This window comes from Phoenix dactylifera, chromosome 8 (assembly GCF_009389715.1).
Source record: "Phoenix dactylifera cultivar Barhee BC4 chromosome 8, palm_55x_up_171113_PBpolish2nd_filt_p, whole genome shotgun sequence".
Classification (NCBI taxonomy): Eukaryota; Viridiplantae; Streptophyta; class Magnoliopsida; order Arecales; family Arecaceae; genus Phoenix; species Phoenix dactylifera.
The window spans coordinates 24,095,022-24,113,256 of NC_052399.1; the positions used below are offsets into that span (position 1 = coordinate 24,095,022).

General features: G+C 38.5%; 1 protein-coding gene across 3 annotated transcripts in view; it reads right to left on the minus strand.

Moving 5' to 3' along the window:
* Window positions 1-16,636, minus strand: part of LOC103708395 (probable RNA-dependent RNA polymerase 5) — a 43,890-nt gene extending 27,254 nt beyond the window's left edge. For 2 of the 3 annotated variants that reach the window (XM_008793316.3, XM_008793300.3), the window contains exons 1-8: window positions 16,042-16,636; window positions 15,778-15,901; window positions 11,497-11,626; window positions 10,560-10,634; window positions 6,963-7,155; window positions 1,478-1,676; window positions 1,270-1,357; window positions 1,014-1,157 (exon numbers count right to left, since the gene is read on the minus strand). In XM_008793316.3, the coding sequence (XP_008791538.2) occupies window positions 1,014-1,157; window positions 1,270-1,357; window positions 1,478-1,676; window positions 6,963-7,155; window positions 10,560-10,634; window positions 11,497-11,626; window positions 15,778-15,901; window positions 16,042-16,381 (1,293 nt within the window). In that variant the 5' untranslated portion in view covers window positions 16,382-16,636. The remainder of the gene's footprint in view (window positions 1-1,013; window positions 1,158-1,269; window positions 1,358-1,477; window positions 1,677-6,962; window positions 7,156-10,559; window positions 10,635-11,496; window positions 11,627-15,777; window positions 15,902-16,041) is intronic. The other variant, XM_039129327.1, reaches the window with a different exon arrangement.
* Between the last annotated feature and the right edge of the window lie 1,599 nt (window positions 16,637-18,235).

Genomic DNA, 18,235 nt, shown 5'->3' on the forward strand with positions numbered 1-18,235 from the left:
GGGGCGTGACAGGGGCAATGACTAGGATAATCCTGCAAGCAAGGTTTAGATTAGGCTGACTAGATAGAGTAAACCATGGTTTCAAATCCTGGTGGAACGCCTGCAGGATGGCAGCTCATCCCATTCCATGGAAAAACCGGGACAGTCCCCTTTTACAGGATTTAAAACCTTGGAACCATGCCTGCCGTACCGGTCCGGCCCTAGACCGGTACATGATCTGCGTGGAATCCGGTACCAGGTGTTCTTTTAGGAGAACCGACCAGTACATGGTCCATACCGGTCTTGCTTGATACCGGCATCGTACCAGTGCGAACCTGGTACGCCAATTTTTTTTCAAAACCACCACAGCGCCGCGCCGTACCGGTCCGGCCGGCCACCGGTACCGGTACGGCAGGCCTTGCTTGGAACAAATAGTACTGTAATACCTGGCCAAAATTGTGAATATGTGAAATTTTTATCATGATTATATTTAGAATCGTAGGATGAATCATCCAAGCACATTGGCATATATCTTACAGGAACTGAGCACAAAACAGTGTTCCATATGCATCAACTTTGCTACCTAGTTTAGATGCTTCTTATTTCTGTTATTCAGAGATATTAAATGTATGCATCAAAACATTTTTATTTTGTTAAATACAAACAGCATCAATCCATTGTTTTTGGTCTTAAAATTTTGTTTGCCTGCTACCAGATTTGTCTGTGCATATATTAAGCAATCCACTTTTCACATGAATAAGTCAGCAATGAAAAACTATGCAAGTGATTTTATTGGACACAAACTTCATGAAACAATCAATTACAATTATATATGCAATAGAAGAATAGAATGGTCCAGCATGATCTGCTACAAGGCCATAAGAAATTTCAGTGAACTAAAAGTTTAACGTCCTTACCCTAAGTACCTTGGCCAACAAGAAGACACGCAAGAGAGGTTTTCTCCTTTTTCCACAAATTTGTAATAAAATTGATTTTCCCTGATATGTTGAAAAGTGATAAATAAAGTTGCAAACCTGGATGTCCCCTGGAATCAAGCAATGCCCCTTGAAGATATTTCCTGGACATTTCATTGCTAAGTCCTCTGAAATAAACCCAGTCCCATCGGTATGGATCCTTGGTTTACCATCTTCATCATACACAATGTTTCCATCTTCATCCTGCAAGATTGCAATTGACAGTAGAAATATGAATCCAAAAATAAGCCACAAAACAAAGAGAAATACCCATGAAGTAGAAACTTGATATCCTGTGGGAAAAATATAATGATACCATGCATGGTATGTCTTCAATCTGCTTGACATGAACAGATGCGAGATCAATATCTAACTTGATGGTCTTTGACAGGATTAAAGAAAACCTGCATTTCTCCATTTGAACAGTGTTTTCAACCAACAATGCAAATAAACATGTTGACCCATCTGTACTTGCATCAAATGCATGTATATGAAAATAGAATAATTCTATCAAGAAGTTTAACCTGGCCATATATTTTGCCAAACTGGAAACCGTATGTGCATGCATGAAAATAGTACGTGCTTCATGTATTAGTTTGTCAGACAATATGTAAGGTTCATCCTTATCCATAGCCCAGCTAGACTCCATGCGAACAAAGTAGCACTTCACAGGAGATGAAGTTGGGCTTTTCTTCTTCTCCTCTTTGCCTCCATCTTTGGAAACTGTTAATATTATTTATGACTTGGATTAGCGGATTGTATTTACTTTTCTAGAGATAATGCCATACCAAAATTTTTGACATGAAGGAGTTAGTTCAATAGAAACTGAAAGAATGGAGGCCAAAAAGCATGAAGCTTATATGTAATAGAATGAGTGATACTAGAAATAATGTTTAAAACAACTTTGCTTCATCTAAATATGAATTATAAGTGGACCAAGTGCATCAACAATGGAAGAAAGCAGTCAATGATTAGTTTAGCTTTAATCACACCATGATCCTATATCTTTCATTTGTACCCCCTATATCAAGGGGCAATAACAGCAGTACAGACCAAAATTTTCTCTTTCAATTTTAACATGAGAAATAGTAAGAACAGAATTAGAAGGGAAAAGGAACAATTAGATGGGGTAGCATTGAGTTGAATCTACACGAAAAAAATAATGAAATACAAAAGAAACCGTCCAAGAAAAGTGCTTAGCTACTATTATAAGTTAACAAATGTTCCTGTGGAAGATCTTAAAGATGTGATCCATGGGCCAATTATTGTAAGAAAGGACATTACCCTTATTGATCATGTTTTCATCAGAGCTCTTCATGTGTTACAATTCTCACCATCTCCAGAGGCATTGAAATCAAAAACACCCAAAGACCATAAGCTTCTCTTAGACATAAGGTGGTGGAGCCACAATTCACATCCCTGATCAAGAATGGTCATCCTCAGCCACATACAGCCGTCATCTTACAAGCTTGTCCTTCATATTTACCAATAACACAAAATCATCACTAGACAAAGCACCAAACCAGACATCCATCAGAAATCTGTTTTTAATTTTCCAACATAAAAATGAATTTCAGCAGCTAAAGGCACTTTCATTACACAAAATGCAGTCAAATATTGTTTAAGGTTTTTGGATGAATCAACTAATTTTTCTGAATATTCCAAATACTTCAAGCCACACTAAAGCTCCCGGATGAGAATATGCAAATCATAAATGCCATCTTTAGCTTAGGTTACTGGAGAAACCCACCATCTACAACGGCCTATAGCACAATCTCTCAATCTAACAGAAACTCTTCTAAAAGCTTTTTCTAGGGAAAAAAAAAAGCTTTCTCATTTCGTAGAACGATGGAACACCAGCAAACAGTGAAGTACATAAATAACTTTCACTTTGTATTAAGGTCCACTGAACCAGTATCGGAACAGTCGACGGGCAAATTGGTACGGTACCGAACCGGTACCATACTAACATATGGTACACTTGGGCATGCCGGTTCGGATGGAACACCAGCAAACAGTGAAGTACATAAATAACTTTTACTTTGTATCAAGGTCCACTGAACCAGTATCGGAACAATCGACGGGCAAGTTGGTACGGTACTGAACCGGTACCATACTAACATATGGTACACTTGGGCATGCCGGTTCTGAACCAGCTGCCCATTTTTTAAAAAAAAATCAAGTTTGTTTAATTCGTAATCATTTTTCAACTTTTTCAATGATTTTAAATATAATTTGATGTTTCTATAATTCCGGTATAACCTAAATGATGCATCTTATTATTTTAAAGTTATACAAAATATAAAATTATTAGTGAGATGTTGCATGCTGCAAAAAGCAACAAATATCCTTAAATGAACTAGTGGCGTGAAAAATATAAAATAATACAATCAATTACATATATTTAAAGTACAGCATACATACCGATATTTAAAATCTCGTCGAATGGCGATGCCTCTTGTAGATATCCGGATCATTAAGATAGTCAAGACTCAGGAGGCACATCAGCCCACCCCTCTAACCAAGCGGCATTGTAGTCTCGTATGTTCATCCCATAAGAAACGTGCTCTAGGTTATAACCACTATCGGATCTCTCGTTGAAGCTTTGGCTTGGAGAGGTATTCTCTGGCTAATAATATGGTTGTGGAGGGGCCCATCCGAATATGCCGGCAACAAAATCTAACCCGTAAGATGCTCCGAGCTGCGTAGGATAGTAACCACCGGAAGACGATGCCTCAGACGCACTATATCCATATCCGTATGGATCATAGGCTACTTGCAGCTGCGAGCAATAGGATCTACTATATGACTCAAAATTTGATACGTCTATCGATCCTGCTTCACGTGCGAGGACATCTGTAGCTGCATCGTGTCCTCTTAAATGACTACGAAGAGCTCGTCTTCTATACGCAATCGTATCCTTGTGGGCTCTACCAGATCTTGCATCGTGGTTCCTATCCTCTGTAGCATGCGTAAACTAGAACATCGGTAAATTGAAGACCACCCTGCAGAAGATATGAGACCACCGTTTATGAGACACAACCGTAGGAAGGTTCGATTCGCCGGTGAGTCTCCATTTATGCATGCTATACTGGATAAAGACAACGGTGCACGATTTGGTAGAGCCCACAAGGATACAATTGCATATAGAAGACGGGCTTCTCCAGGTCATTCAGAAAATATGATGCAACTGCAGATGACCTCACACATAGAACAAAATCTTTAGACGTATCAGGTTCTAAGTCGTATACTGGATTCTATTACTCGCAGCCACAGGTAGCCTATGACTCATATGGATACGGATATAGATATGGTACATCTGAGGCATCACCTTTTGATGGCTACTACCCTACGCAGCCTGGAGAATCTCACTAGTCGGATTTTGCTGCCGGCATATAATAGCCAGAGAACACCTCTCAAAAGCAAAGCTTCAGCGAGAGATCCAAGAGTGCTTATAACTCAGAGCATGTTTCTTATGGAATGAACATACAGGACTACAACGCCGCTTGGTTAGAGAGATGGGCTGATGTGCCACTTGATTATATTATGATCCGAATATCTACGAAAGGCATCGCCACTCGACAAAATTTTAGATATCGGTATACATATTGTACTTTACATATATGTAATTGATTGTATTATTTTATATTTTTTACCTCATTGGTTGATTTTATGATATTTCATGTTGCTTCTTGCAGCATATGATATCTCACTAATTATTTTATATTTTATATTACTTTAAAATAACAAAATGCATCATTTAGGCTGCACTGGAATTATAGAAACATCAAAAATATCAAATTATACTTAAAATCATTAAAAAGTTGAAAAAATGATTACCAATTTATCAAACTTAAAAATTTTTAAAAAAGTTTGGGTGTGTCGGTTCCGCCCAAGCGTACTGGGTGTCGGTACGGTGCCAAACAGGTACCATACCGACTCGCCCGCCGCCGACCAATATGGGTTCTGGTACCAGTTCAGCGGATCTTGCTTCTTAGGCCTTCCCAATCATCTTTTAAAGCAAAATGAAGAGAGGGCGAGGGGGGTAGGTTCAGAACAGTCTGACTCGGTGCGAACCAGACAGTTCCCACTGGTTCCGTAAGGAACCGGCCGGTTCAGAGTTTAGACTGAGTTCGGACGGTTCACAGCCGGTTTCTATCAGTTCGGAACCGGTTCCGGCCTGTTCGGAGCCAGTTCCGAAAAAAAGAGGTGAATCGACCCAGTCCCCTACTGGGTTGGCTCGGTACAGGCTGAACCAGGCAGTTCGGCCCGATTCAGCGGACCTTGCTTTGTGTAATATTTGCTATCAACTGCTCTTCTCACTAAACATTATATACAATATGATAGCATCTGCAACCACTTCCAGCAAGAACTACATTGAGGTGTTTCCTCTTGTTGCTATGTAGACAACCTTCCCACTTTTCAAGGAATGAAACTGATAACCATCACTAGTCTATGTATAATATCTGCCATCAACTACTCTTCTCCCTAAACATTATGTACAATATGATAGCATCTGCAAGCACTTCCAGCAAGAACTACATTGAGGTGTTTCATCTTGTTGTTATGTAGACGACCTTCCCACTTTACAAGGAATGAAACTGATAACCATCACAATGCATCTCTTTCATAAATACATTTTTGAATCAAGTTGGGTACAGGAAGATGAATGCCACGGTACAGATCACAGACAGAAGGCATAAGTTGGTCAGGAGAAATCTACTCGATTCTTCCATCTGAAGATAGTAATTTTACATTTTAAGCTCACACATCTATTTCTGGAATATGTTTACCTGTTTTCATCCAGTGCACAGCAGAAGAATCAAACTTCAAATAGGCTTTATATCTCATAAAACCATCCCTCAAAAAGCACTTTTAAGCTACTCTAACCCACAAATTATTTAGAAAAGTTCACTGTCAAACAAGTTCACCAACAAAGCAAGATAAACTTGTAGCAGCTTAGCTCAGATAACATCGGCTTCCCAGAAAATGAACACATAATTAGCACACGACAACTACATGATGGCTTCCACTCTGGCCTAGTAGTTAAAAGTCGGAATAGTATGCTAGTATGCACCCAGTTCCAAACTCTCCCATAAAAAAAATAAATAAATAAAGACAGCCACTTTGTTTAAGACCTTCGCTAAATGAAAATAAACCTTTTGATGAGCCATCTCTAACATTATGAAATAATGAGGTTTGAAGCATACTTTCTAATCTGCTAAATCCATCTCCTCAAAGCAACATGTGAGAACAGACCACTTCTGGAAAACAATAACATAATGCCTTGGCAGATCTTCATATTTCTGTATGATCTATGAAGAAATTCATATCAGGACAAAAACTATTTCTAGTTAACTTTCCAAGAAATAAGCATTTATAATGGAAAAATCACTCTTCTAAGTGCTCTCAAACTATCAACCTGAAGCAGACTATCATAAAGGCAAAGCAAACCTAAAGAATATTACAGCAATGAAAAAGGCTCTCAAAATGTGAAAATAAATACGTTAAATATGTGAAATGTATAAAACCTTCCTATTTCCATCGTAATCAAGAATTGCATATGAAAAGTGTATATATAAATCTTGCAGTATCATTCAAGTTTGCCAAAGTGGGAATGATACAAACATTAGTATGACAGAGATAAAAGTGATCTTTTCTAAGCTTAGCAATGTGACTTACTAACTTTTGATTGTATGTGCGTGCATGCATCTATATCAGTGTATGTGGATGCGTATGTCTCCATGTATTTATAAGAAATCTAGATTAAAAATTACCGTATGATAATTTGTTGCCATTGTTCAGCTAAATAAATCAGAATGAAGTGAAATATAAGGAGATTATGACAGATTCATTCTTAATAAACGTACAACACCAAATAACAATAAGTCATTTATGTTAAAGTACTCAAAAACATAGAAAGGATAATACTGACCATGTGTGGATAATCAAAAACCAGCCTCTCTCTAGACTAGGAATAAGAAGCAGAAACCACTTAAAACAACTTACCAAAAAAATAATAACGTCGTAAACCTACAAGAATCCCTTCTTTTGCAATTTTATGGTAAACATCACTAGAAGAGACAATACAATGTGCAGATCTTTTTTCCCTGCGCATTTCCTCCACGAACTTTACTAACAGCACATTGTCATCTCCCAAGACCCGCTGTAGGTGAGTTTTGGTGACTTGAAGATATGGGCCCTGGATATATCCATTTACGTTTATAACTAGATATTTATAAAATAATACAAGTGACTAGTGACACACATCGAAATGCTAGAAGAGAACTAGAATTTGAAAGAGAAAACTTTGAGAGAAGAAACTAGTCTGAAAAATTAAACCAGAAAACATCTCATATATTTATGGAGAGGATGATAAAAAGTTCAGATACCATCTAGGTTAGAAAAAATTCCAACACATGACTATAAACATATAGTCCTATTAAAGTTCTAGAAGGATCATTCTCGTTGGGAGGGTGAGGTTGTCATTTAAGTTGTCACACATGGAGATACTTTAGTTCTTTCTTAGTTGATCATTGTGTTGACCTTTTGATTAGGGGATCCTTGTTTCAATTAGGGCTTTTGAGCCCTCTCTCCCACTCTCTGGACCTCTCTCGCTCAACCCTCCCTCTCCCTCTCTCTCCCTCCCCCCTCCTTCCCTTCCTCCCTCTCCCTCTTTCCCTCTCTTCTCCCTCTCCCCCTCTCTTTTTGGATCTCCCTTTGTCCGTATGCCCTGGAATAGCACAATATGGACCTCTACCGTGCCGAACTGGTTGTCGGCTGGTACACCCTCCGAGGATCACAGCATATATGGTTTAAGGTAAAGGCAGCAGAAATTTAAAAAAGACTCTGTAAATGACATACAATATTTATGGATAGCATTAGTAGACAATAAGAACAAAAGAGACAAACAAACTCAAGAGTCAAGAGTCTAATATTTACATGGCAAACTAATATATGAACTTATATGATGAATAATATATATTCCTGAATATTTATATACATCCTTTGGAATGAATTAGCAATCATGTATCACCAGTGGATATAATACATACATATAAATAACATGCTGGCTGTACAACCCTTTTAAAAAACGATATGTTGAAAAAAAATCATTCTTTTTCATTCTTTTCTCCAAACAGAAGAAAATGCCACAACTTTGAACAATATTGCATGCATAAAGAAACTTTATGAATATCATGCAGGCAAATGAGGAATGACGTTAAAGAAGAATAGAGGAACCATAACAATATACATAACTTCAACTAAGGTATGGTTCTAAGTCAGAAATTTGTTAATTATGCTTTCTAGTTTCCTACTTTAATCATATTACTATTATAACTTCCTAGAAAGAATATAAATTTCTAAAGTAGTCATAATTTCTGAGGAAAGACATACATATTACAATATCAGTACTTGCAGCATCATTGAAAACAATCCATCAATAACTGCAAGTCGTCCAGCCAAGTCTGCAAGTCCTAAGGCCACCTAGAAGCTTGTCAATGCTGAATGTGGCAACCTAGATGTCAAAACCATTAAAAATGGAAAAAAATGATCTTGCTTTACAGTGATGCAAAATCTGAGATGCTGGTATCACGAATTCAATAATCATTGAAACCAAGATCCGCTGTACCAGTACCGGTCGGCGTACTGATGGCGGCCCAGACCGGTACATACCGGTCCCATACCGGTCTCGTACCGGTCTGTACCGGTCCGTACTAGTTCCATACCGGTTCTCCAACGATAAGCTACTGGTACCGGATTCCACGCTGATCCGGTACCGGTCTCAGGCCGGACCGTAGCCGGTACGGCAGACCATGATTGAAACAGATCTAGATAAGGGCATCCCAGTGCACAAGGCTCCCGCCATTACAGGGTCTAGGGAGGGTCAAATGAATACGGCCTTAATCCCATGCATGGAGAGGCTATTTTCATGTTTCGAACCACGAACATCCAGGTCAAAATGGAGCACCTTACCATGGCACTGAGGCTCGCCCTCTAAACAAATCTAGACAAGTAACAACAGAAAAAGAACTAGAGGAGGTTAAATGAGCAAAATGCCTGCTTAAAACACAATAATGAGCAGGTATCAAAATGAATTGAAAACAACTTCTCTGAAAGGACCAAAACCCACAAGTCCCCAAAATGAATAACAATATTTTCTTCAATCCTCCACCTCAAGTGAGTCCACTGAACAAGTACCAGTCATGCCCAACTTTTTACTCATATCTTTCAATCTTGTATCACAAAGCTCTTTATGCATAGTTTCTTTCCCCCTTCCTTGTTGAACATTTTTGCCCTAGAGAGGAGTGATCAGCCTTAAGGTTTTTGGTGCACTAAATATAAATGCAGTCTACCTAGAAGCTTGACTGCTACATCATAGTTCAAGTTCAAGCATATCTCTCACATCTATAATTGCATAACCAAAAAAGATCATAGGCTTCCAGAACCTGAGCATGTCATCCAGTGGCTACCATTATCTTTTAACTCTTGTGTGCAAGTTTTCTCCAAAGAAAATCTAATGCTAAGTTTCTTCAAATCTCAGCTAATACTAGACAATATCCTGTATACCCACTGACTTCAATTGTTTTACGGGAATATTGTTGCTCAGTAATAACTTGCTATGAGTTACAAGTGAGGTCTCCAGGGACTCAAACACTGTTTCAACTTCAACAAGTATATGAAAATTCTGATCTGGTAATAACAAAATCCTTATGTTGTCAAATACACTTCAATAGTTCATGATCTTGTACAAGATGATGATTGCGATCTAGATGGGATTCACATCAGTTAATTACAGATGCTAATCAACCTTCAAGTACCCAATTTCACATCGGATTATTAGGCTTCATTGGATTGTCATGGCAAGAGATCCCTTCTGTATAGGTGATGTTTCTGCTACACAACTCTGGTATGCTAGTAAGCATTGAAATAGGAGGCTAAGAACTATCACTTGTTCAGCAAGACAATTCAACAGTTCACAGAATATTATCAATCATGTGTCACTTTTAACTGAGAATTTTGATCTTAAAGCTCCCACCAAGTAACCTTATTTCTATTCCCGGCTTCTAAGAGCTTGCTCTAGTTTAGAACTAACAGTTTAAACTACTGTTTTGCAATATGCTAGGTGAACACTGCTTTGTGTCTTCGGTACATTTTTTTTTTCATGTGCATCTTAAACCCCAGTTTTGCAATTTTTTTCTCTTGTCATGTCAGTGCTTGTGACCACACTCAAATAGCCAAATAAACTTGCCTTTCAGACAAGAATCAATATATCATCAAAGAGTTTCTTTTTTCTTTTAGGAGTGTAAACTAGTTAAATAGTTTTTAGCATGAGACGCATGAACTGTAAAAGTGAATTCTAATGCAGAAGCTAAGAACATTATGTTACTACTTCTACCATTCAAAAAGAATGCCACAAAGAACACATGTGAATGTGATATGTACAATGTTACTTACGATAATTAAAAGAAATAACAATGAGCAAACTTATTCCAAGTTAGTGGTTTACGTCAAACAGATGACAGAACTGGCCTTAAAAGACAGCAACAAGTAAAACAGAAAAGTGTCTAGCATTCTGCCTAGATTCAGGGACCTCGCACAAACCTTGAATATATAGGTTCCATCTAGATCTACACAACAATGATAAACATGTGTCTTTCCTGAATCCCAGTCAAGATTCTGAAAAATAAAACAAAAGCAGTCACATTACCAGTTAATATATCTGTCAAAACACTAATAATTTTTGAATGCTTCAAGATGATAGATCTCTTGATATGAAATCAGTAGTGAAAAAATTCCAAAAAAAAAACATGTTGTATAAGCTTGATAAATTTCACAAATTATTTTATGATTTCTTTGAAAATTATTCATGAGTTATTTTGAATTATTTTTTTTGAAATTACCACTTGATGACATAATCCCAATACTTCTTAATCTGTATCTCTACACCTAAAACTTTTCTAATCTTTAATGATTTCAATTTTTTCCCAAATGCTTGCTCAATTACAAACTTTTGTCTTGGGCTAAATGACCAAAAAGTGGAGGTGGTCAGGTTCATTTTTAAAATTCATGTCGTAAATTACAAAATAAGCACCTCACTGTGTGTATACGTCACTTCGTGTCTATATTTGTTAGCAGTTACTACATGTAGCAAAATACAAGTTGTAACCAGTTCGGTCTCATAAAAGATAAAACAACATAATTAATATATCATGTAAGTGAATCGCATATGCCACTGCATCAGAATATTGATGAACACAGAAAAAACCCATGGCAGATTGTACAAGATAGAGGATCAAATTGAAGACAAAAACCCATTTATTAGACCTTTAATCTTTATCAGCCAAAAACAACTTCCTTATCAGGAATTTGGCGGTCTTCCTTCATTTCAAAGAACAATACATTTTCAAATAGCAAGTTTTAACATATCTTCAAAGTGAAATCTTGCAGTGAGGATTGATTTGACAAAGATATGCACATTGGATATATCAAGACGTAAGTAAAATCATGATCATAGCAAGCTTTGAACAACAGGGCTCACCTTTCTCCGGTCTGAATCAGAGATGTACTTATGACCAAGTTCTCTCCACACTTCCAACTCAAAGAGAGACATTGGGAAGAATTTTATTCTCTGAATGAAACCTACAGAAATTGCATTTTCTAGGCTAGACCTAGAAAGGGCAAGAAGATAAATATCAACCACATCAACCCAAATGTGCCAGAAGTATGAGTGTCTAGCATGCACATATAGCTGAAGTGGGTTGTATAAACTATATGTGTTTGGAGAGAGAGAGAGAGAGAGAGAGAGAGAGAGAGAGGAAATCAAGCAAATATTCGTACAGCATGATTGAAACATCAATCCAGTGCATCCAAGACCCATAATGAGACTTTTAACTTGAGAAAAGCACACTCTTAAACATAAACTTCAGTATTTATTTTATAATATCTAAACCTAAACGGTAAAAAACTTGGAAACTTCCTGCTTAAGAGTCAAGTAGAATGAAATAGACATTTATTGTGTCAGAAACTCATGATACAATGTTTTGCTTTGATTTATGTTCTACAAGAATTTAATTCGAACAAATTTTTGTCTCCATGTGTTTTAAAATGACTAGATCACAATTGATGGTTGATAGGGGATAAAATGGATCGTCTTGCTCAGGATAGGGGATCACCCCATTCCGATCAAGCAGACCTCAGCGCCGACCAGGCCAGACCTCGGTGCCGCTAAGAACCAGTCCGAGCTCGGATTTCGCCAAAGGACCGGCCGACCTTGTCCGGATCTTTCTACTGCTACGACCTACAGCAACCTTCTCCAATAACATAATGACGCCCCAGCCCGATCTCGGGGCGCCAAGTATCCCCGACGACGCGCCCCGACCTGAGCTCGAGGCGCCAAGCATCCCCGACGACACACCCCGGCCAGGGACAAGCCGACCTCAAAGTTCGCCGAGCCGACCTCATCAAACATACGTCGCGGTCCCTAAGTCGGCCCGACCTCAGTGCTCACTGAGCTGACTTCGCAGAGTATATGCTACGGCCTCCAAGCGAGCCCGACCTCGTCCACGGCCACATCCATGTGCGCACCTACGCGCGCCCTTATGCCCGCATATGTGACCGTACATTACAACCTCACCGCGCCATGTTTTACTTGCTAGCCACTCCACGACATGTTAACCAGGGGCCATACCTTGCTGCCAAAGGCCATACTCTGCCACCTCCGTCAACACCATACCGTTCATAAGAACGGCCTACACCGTGTGCCTCAAGCAAGCCCTGGCACCAAAGGCCATACTCTGCCACCTACAGACGCCATCTCTCCTCATGATGAGGATGGGCCAGACCTCCACCACCTGGGCACCTTCGCGGGGACTATAAATAGCCCCATCAGGTAATGCCTGAGGACCTTTTGGCCAACTAAAACTCCATGCTAACTTAAGCATCGGAGGGCCCTCACCGGTGATGTGCGAGTACGCCGGCACACGGGAGGTGGTGTCTTTTCTCTGCCTCAACCGGCAGCTCTCCCGACTCCTCCGGCTTGGTCACCCTCGGGCCAAATTTGAACCACAACAATGGTTAACATTCTTAATGTGTCTGGCCCATAACAAACTTGGGTACAGAAAAACCAAAACATATTTTTCTTTAAAGTATTTTAGGTCATGATCAATTGTGTGGATTCTCAATTTAAAAGGGCATGTCAATTGTATAGGAGTAACATACTTATAATTAAGTCCAATTGTCGTGCAATAAGATTTCACAGTATCTTATCTTTGTACATTTGAAGTCTACTTGATGCTTCTATCAATTCTCTGAAAATGGTGTAAAAACAAGCAGCCAGTTGTTTCACATATATGGATACAGCAGAATCATTAACAAGGATAATGTAGCTGATTTTACTCACTTAAAAAGACCTATCAATCGAGTCAAAAGTTAAGTGTCTCCAGCAAGAAATATATGCCTTTTGGATCCCAAAGTTTAAGCAAAATAGAAATTTATTTTATGCCAAAAGAGATATAACAAAAGGTTGTTTGTAGGACTGCAATTTTTCAAAACAACCCTATAAACCTTCATGACTCGACAATTTGGGTTGAAGTTGAAACTAGTGGGTCAAATACATTAAAAATGGATTAAATATCATCTTCCAAAATTGATTCACAAAATAATGTTAGTCACATATTGCATCAGTCGATAAACATTTATGGATTATGTAGGCCGCTTCATCCATGACCAACTTCTAAATATGTACACCTTCTCCACAACACCTCTCTCCCCTGCTTAACATCACCAACCTGATAAAAAATTTGCATTGTCAAAAACTTTCTTTTTCTAAATATGTACCCCTTCTCCACAACCTCCCTCTCTCTATCACACACTCTCACCCCCCCAACTTACCACCACCAACCTAAGAACAAATTTACAACATCAATAACCTTCTTTTTCTTTCTTGCATCTCAGAATCCACTTAAAAACTAATTGCCCTTTGTGAGCCTACCTCAATTGTATTAGTCAGAAGGTAGAACGCATTGTTTCAAAAAAAAATTTCCCCTTTCTGAAAAACTTATTCTCATGTACCAACCAGAATGCTGCACCCATTCTTTTTTCTCAACTTTAAATTTCCCAATCTGGTTGACCTGGATAAGGTGTGATACATGGGACCAGTTTCTTTATTTTAGATTGAACAGGTTGGTTAGGTACTGGGTGCCAACAAGATCATATGCAATAATTTATATATCCGTACTGGACTGCGTACCTATACCTTATTGGTACAGGTCGGTATGGTAGGGTATACCATTGTACCAACATATAGTAGCGGGACTTGACACAGCAACCATATGATGTATAGATAATCAGGCGTTCTAAGCCCCTGTAGCATACTATACGGTACACCTGATACCAACTAGGACAAGATGATAATTAAAGCCTTACTCATATGTACAGTAGATGAAGGTTTGTGGGTCAGGCACGTGGGTTAATGCAAGATGGACCTAGGAGGATTAAATCATCTAGGGTTGATGCTACTTCTAATCGACTCAGCTAAAGAGTGGATGTATGACAAATTGCAAAGAAGGTTAAGTGTTTCTCAGGGTCGCTGGGTTCCTCTCGCCTTCAAGACACTCCTACTCAAACCCTTTAAGTCCCTTGGGAAACCCCATCCCTTGGAATACACAAAACCTTTACAAAACTTTTTTCTGATTGTCTAGTCAAAGGCTTCAGAAAAGCAAAGCAAGAAAAATCTTTGCAATGTAGTTGTACAAATTTAACAATGCCAAAATTTAGTGTTACGAATCTGAAAGCAGTATTACATGTATGTATCACACGTAACAAGCATTAGTGTCACACTGTCACGTCTTCAAGAAAATCAACTTAATAAGAGAAGCCAGAGAATACGCTAAGAGAGGTAAGGTTGCAAGCATCTTCACTAAACTAGTAGTGGACTTGAAACATTATGATAAGCATTTCAGTTAGGTCAACCAAAAGCATACCTTATGAGGTAGGTAGCGTCGAAAGTTAGCATGTCTTGTGATGCATTGTTTTCAAAGAACTTGTGGCTAAATATGGTTGATTCTTCGTTACGATCAGAGAGAAAGGATTTGGGAAAAAAGAAAAGATAATTCAATAATTCAATGAATGTAGCAAATATGCAAAATGGAAAACTAACAGCCTGTTTAGTACTGCTTTTGTTTTCTCATTTTGTTTTGAAAAAGCCAAGAAGAAAAGTGAATTTAAAATATTTATTCTTTTTTTAAATTGTCTGTAAAATCTTCAAAGCTTTTGGAAGCAAAGATTATTGCTTTCAGAAAATGTGAAACTAGAAGCAATGAACAGCAGAAGTTTTGTGCAAATGCTGTCATTCATGTATGATTTCATTAATTTGTAGAGAAATAAAAACCGCAACAACACCAAACAGGCTCTAAATTTTTCGTTCCTGTTTTCTTTAACAGAAGCGATGGCCCAATACATTTTCAAATTCATCACCATCGGAGCTCCTGAACATGATTAGAGCAGGTGATGTCTGTAGTTAATACATGAATTTTCCACATATTTGTGGGTTGGTGTTTAATTTGAGAGAGAGATAGTAACTACAAGTGATTATTCTGTCTTGGGTTTGAATTAAATCATACTTTGAGTTCCCGTTACAAGATTCTATGAATTCTAAAATAATCAGTGGTACACTTAACAAGAAAAAACCTTGCCATCAGTCACCTGCCTATACAGCCTAAAATCAAGAAAGCATTCTGGAACTCTAGTTCTCTACATAATATTACGAATTCTAAGATAATGAATACGTAGTAAACTAAGAAAATTTCCATACAGCACTTACTTGCCAATGTAGCTTAAAATCAAGAAAGCTTTCATGAACTCCAGTTCGCCCAATGCTTCCATCTGGGGGCTTGCCGTCTGCCTCTGAGGAATCTTGCAATCTAATGGGCACGCAGTAGATTCATCTGTACAAGAAACTTAACATAAAACTACGTTCACCGAATCTTTCAACCAAAAGGTGGGTTCTTGAAACCAACTAGCATACAAGAAATCAAAATACTACATAAAGATTGTTCGTTTCAAATCCAAGAACGAGAAGAATTACCTCTATTTGACGTCAAGGCAGGGGACGACGACCCCGAGAAGCACGCACTCTCCTGGGTGGAGTGCGCCTCGGCGTTCCGAGCCAAAGCAACATGGGAGTTCCTCGCCATGTACATAATGAAACCGGAAAGGTTCCGGACGCTCCTAGCGGCGGAAATATCGTGCAAGATTCGGAGAGAAGCCTCCTCTCCGAGGGCCGCGAGCTCGCTCCGGGCGATGGGATCGGGCGGAGGGAGGGATTTGTCGCGGCATATTCTTGCGAGGAGCTCCTCGACGGCGCTTGGGAGGCGGTGATGGTGGTGGCCGGATAGCGGCGGAGAGAGAGGAGGAGGAGAAGCCATGGCGAAATGGGAACGCGCAGAAGAACTGATCTAGGTTTTTTAAAGAAACGAAAAAAATCCTATTTCCGCAAGATTTCCTTAATTACCCGAAAAAAAATAAAAAGCTTTCCTTGTTCGTTAAGCTAGCAAGTACCCTCGTCGGATGAAAAGAGACGTTAGAGAAAGGACGCACGGCGATGACGAGGCGAGCCCCTTTTAACGATCGAAAAGGCAGTTTCCCGCCCCGTGAAAGGATTCTGCCCAGCGTAGAAGAGATTCTTAGCCATTAACTCGTTTTTTATTTTAAGAAACATCAACCGTATTTTTTTCAAGAACATCAACAGTAGTTTTTTTTTTTTTTTTAATAAAGAAGTAACTCGTTGATGAGGACGCCGACTCCATGGCGGCAGGGGAGCTGATTCTATGATATTTTTGTTTTAGGAGCCGAGCTGAGTACTACTCAAAAAGAAATTACTTACGCATATGTTAGATTGGGAGCTGAGCGCATTCAGATTTCTTAAATAACTCATGAGGCGAGCAGTGTAGATGATAGGATCGCCTTATTTGAAAGCTACGAGTATGCTCTACTATTTTTATTTATTTTTATTTATTTTAATTTTTAAATATATTTATACTAAAATGATATGGTGTATTTGGCTTTAAAAAAATCATCAACCTTTTTTTTTTTTTAAAGATGGAGTGCAACGTTCCAAAGAAATCAGGGGAACTATGATGGAAAAAAACTTGTCCTTTTTATAGGCTTTTTTTTTATGCAGTTCCTTTTTAGAGGTCTTAGTTAGGCCAATGTGTAAAGGGCTCATATGGACAAGGAGTTCAGGACCCGCATTGATTTCCTAGCTGAATTTACTTGCCGTACTTTCGTCTTCTCGTGAAACTTCCGAATAATTGGAAAGAAACATCAAATCAATCACATTTCCATTTCAAATCATATCTACTCAAATATTAAAATATAGAACTTTGTAAAAGAAATATAATTAGTTCTAGACTGTTGGATGATCATTATTGACTTCTCTGAAATTTCAGAAAAGTCCTCATCATTTAGAGTATTAGAAGTTTAGAGCATAATCCTCAAAATTTCGTCAAAAATATTCAAATAATATTATAATAAAGAACACCAAGTGCATCGGCATAACTCGTCTTAAAGATCGATAATAATAATAATAATAAAAAGCCATGAGAATTACGGAAAAAATACAATGCCCATATAAGATGCACAGGTCAAATATCACACAGCAAAGTGCATAAGATGCATGGTATATCAAAACTTATGCACAAGATGCATCATGCCATACATATGTCGCATGCAAGCAATACCAACTGAATATTCATTGATACAAGTAAAGGGTATGTGCCATGAACATGAGTAAAAAAAATAAAATTATGGAGAAAAAAATCAAAAGAAAGACAGAGGGAGTGACCAAACTCACGTTCTCAGGAATTGGCTGCATTCGGCATTCTAATTTCTAGATTTTTTTTTATTTATCTATTCTTTTTTATTTCTCTTTTGCATTAGCAGTATAGAAAACTGACTCATCCTATAGACTTAGCTGTCAAATATGGTAAGCCCAACCCGATTGATACCCATGAAAGACTGGACTTTTGAGCCACAGGCCCACATTTAGAAATGGAGGCGGTCCGGCAGCCCTATGGTGCACCGACTCAAGTTGGCTGCAACTTTGGGGTGTTTGATCAACTCAGCGGCCAGTTCGATGGATAGAATTTGTTTCGCATGGCGATTGAAGTTGCACCCATCCTCCATTAATTTGAAGATGGTTCGGTGGAGCTAACTCTCACTTCTTTGAATTGATTGGTGATGGGCCATGGTAGTTTCTAGAAATTAACCCATCAACTCTA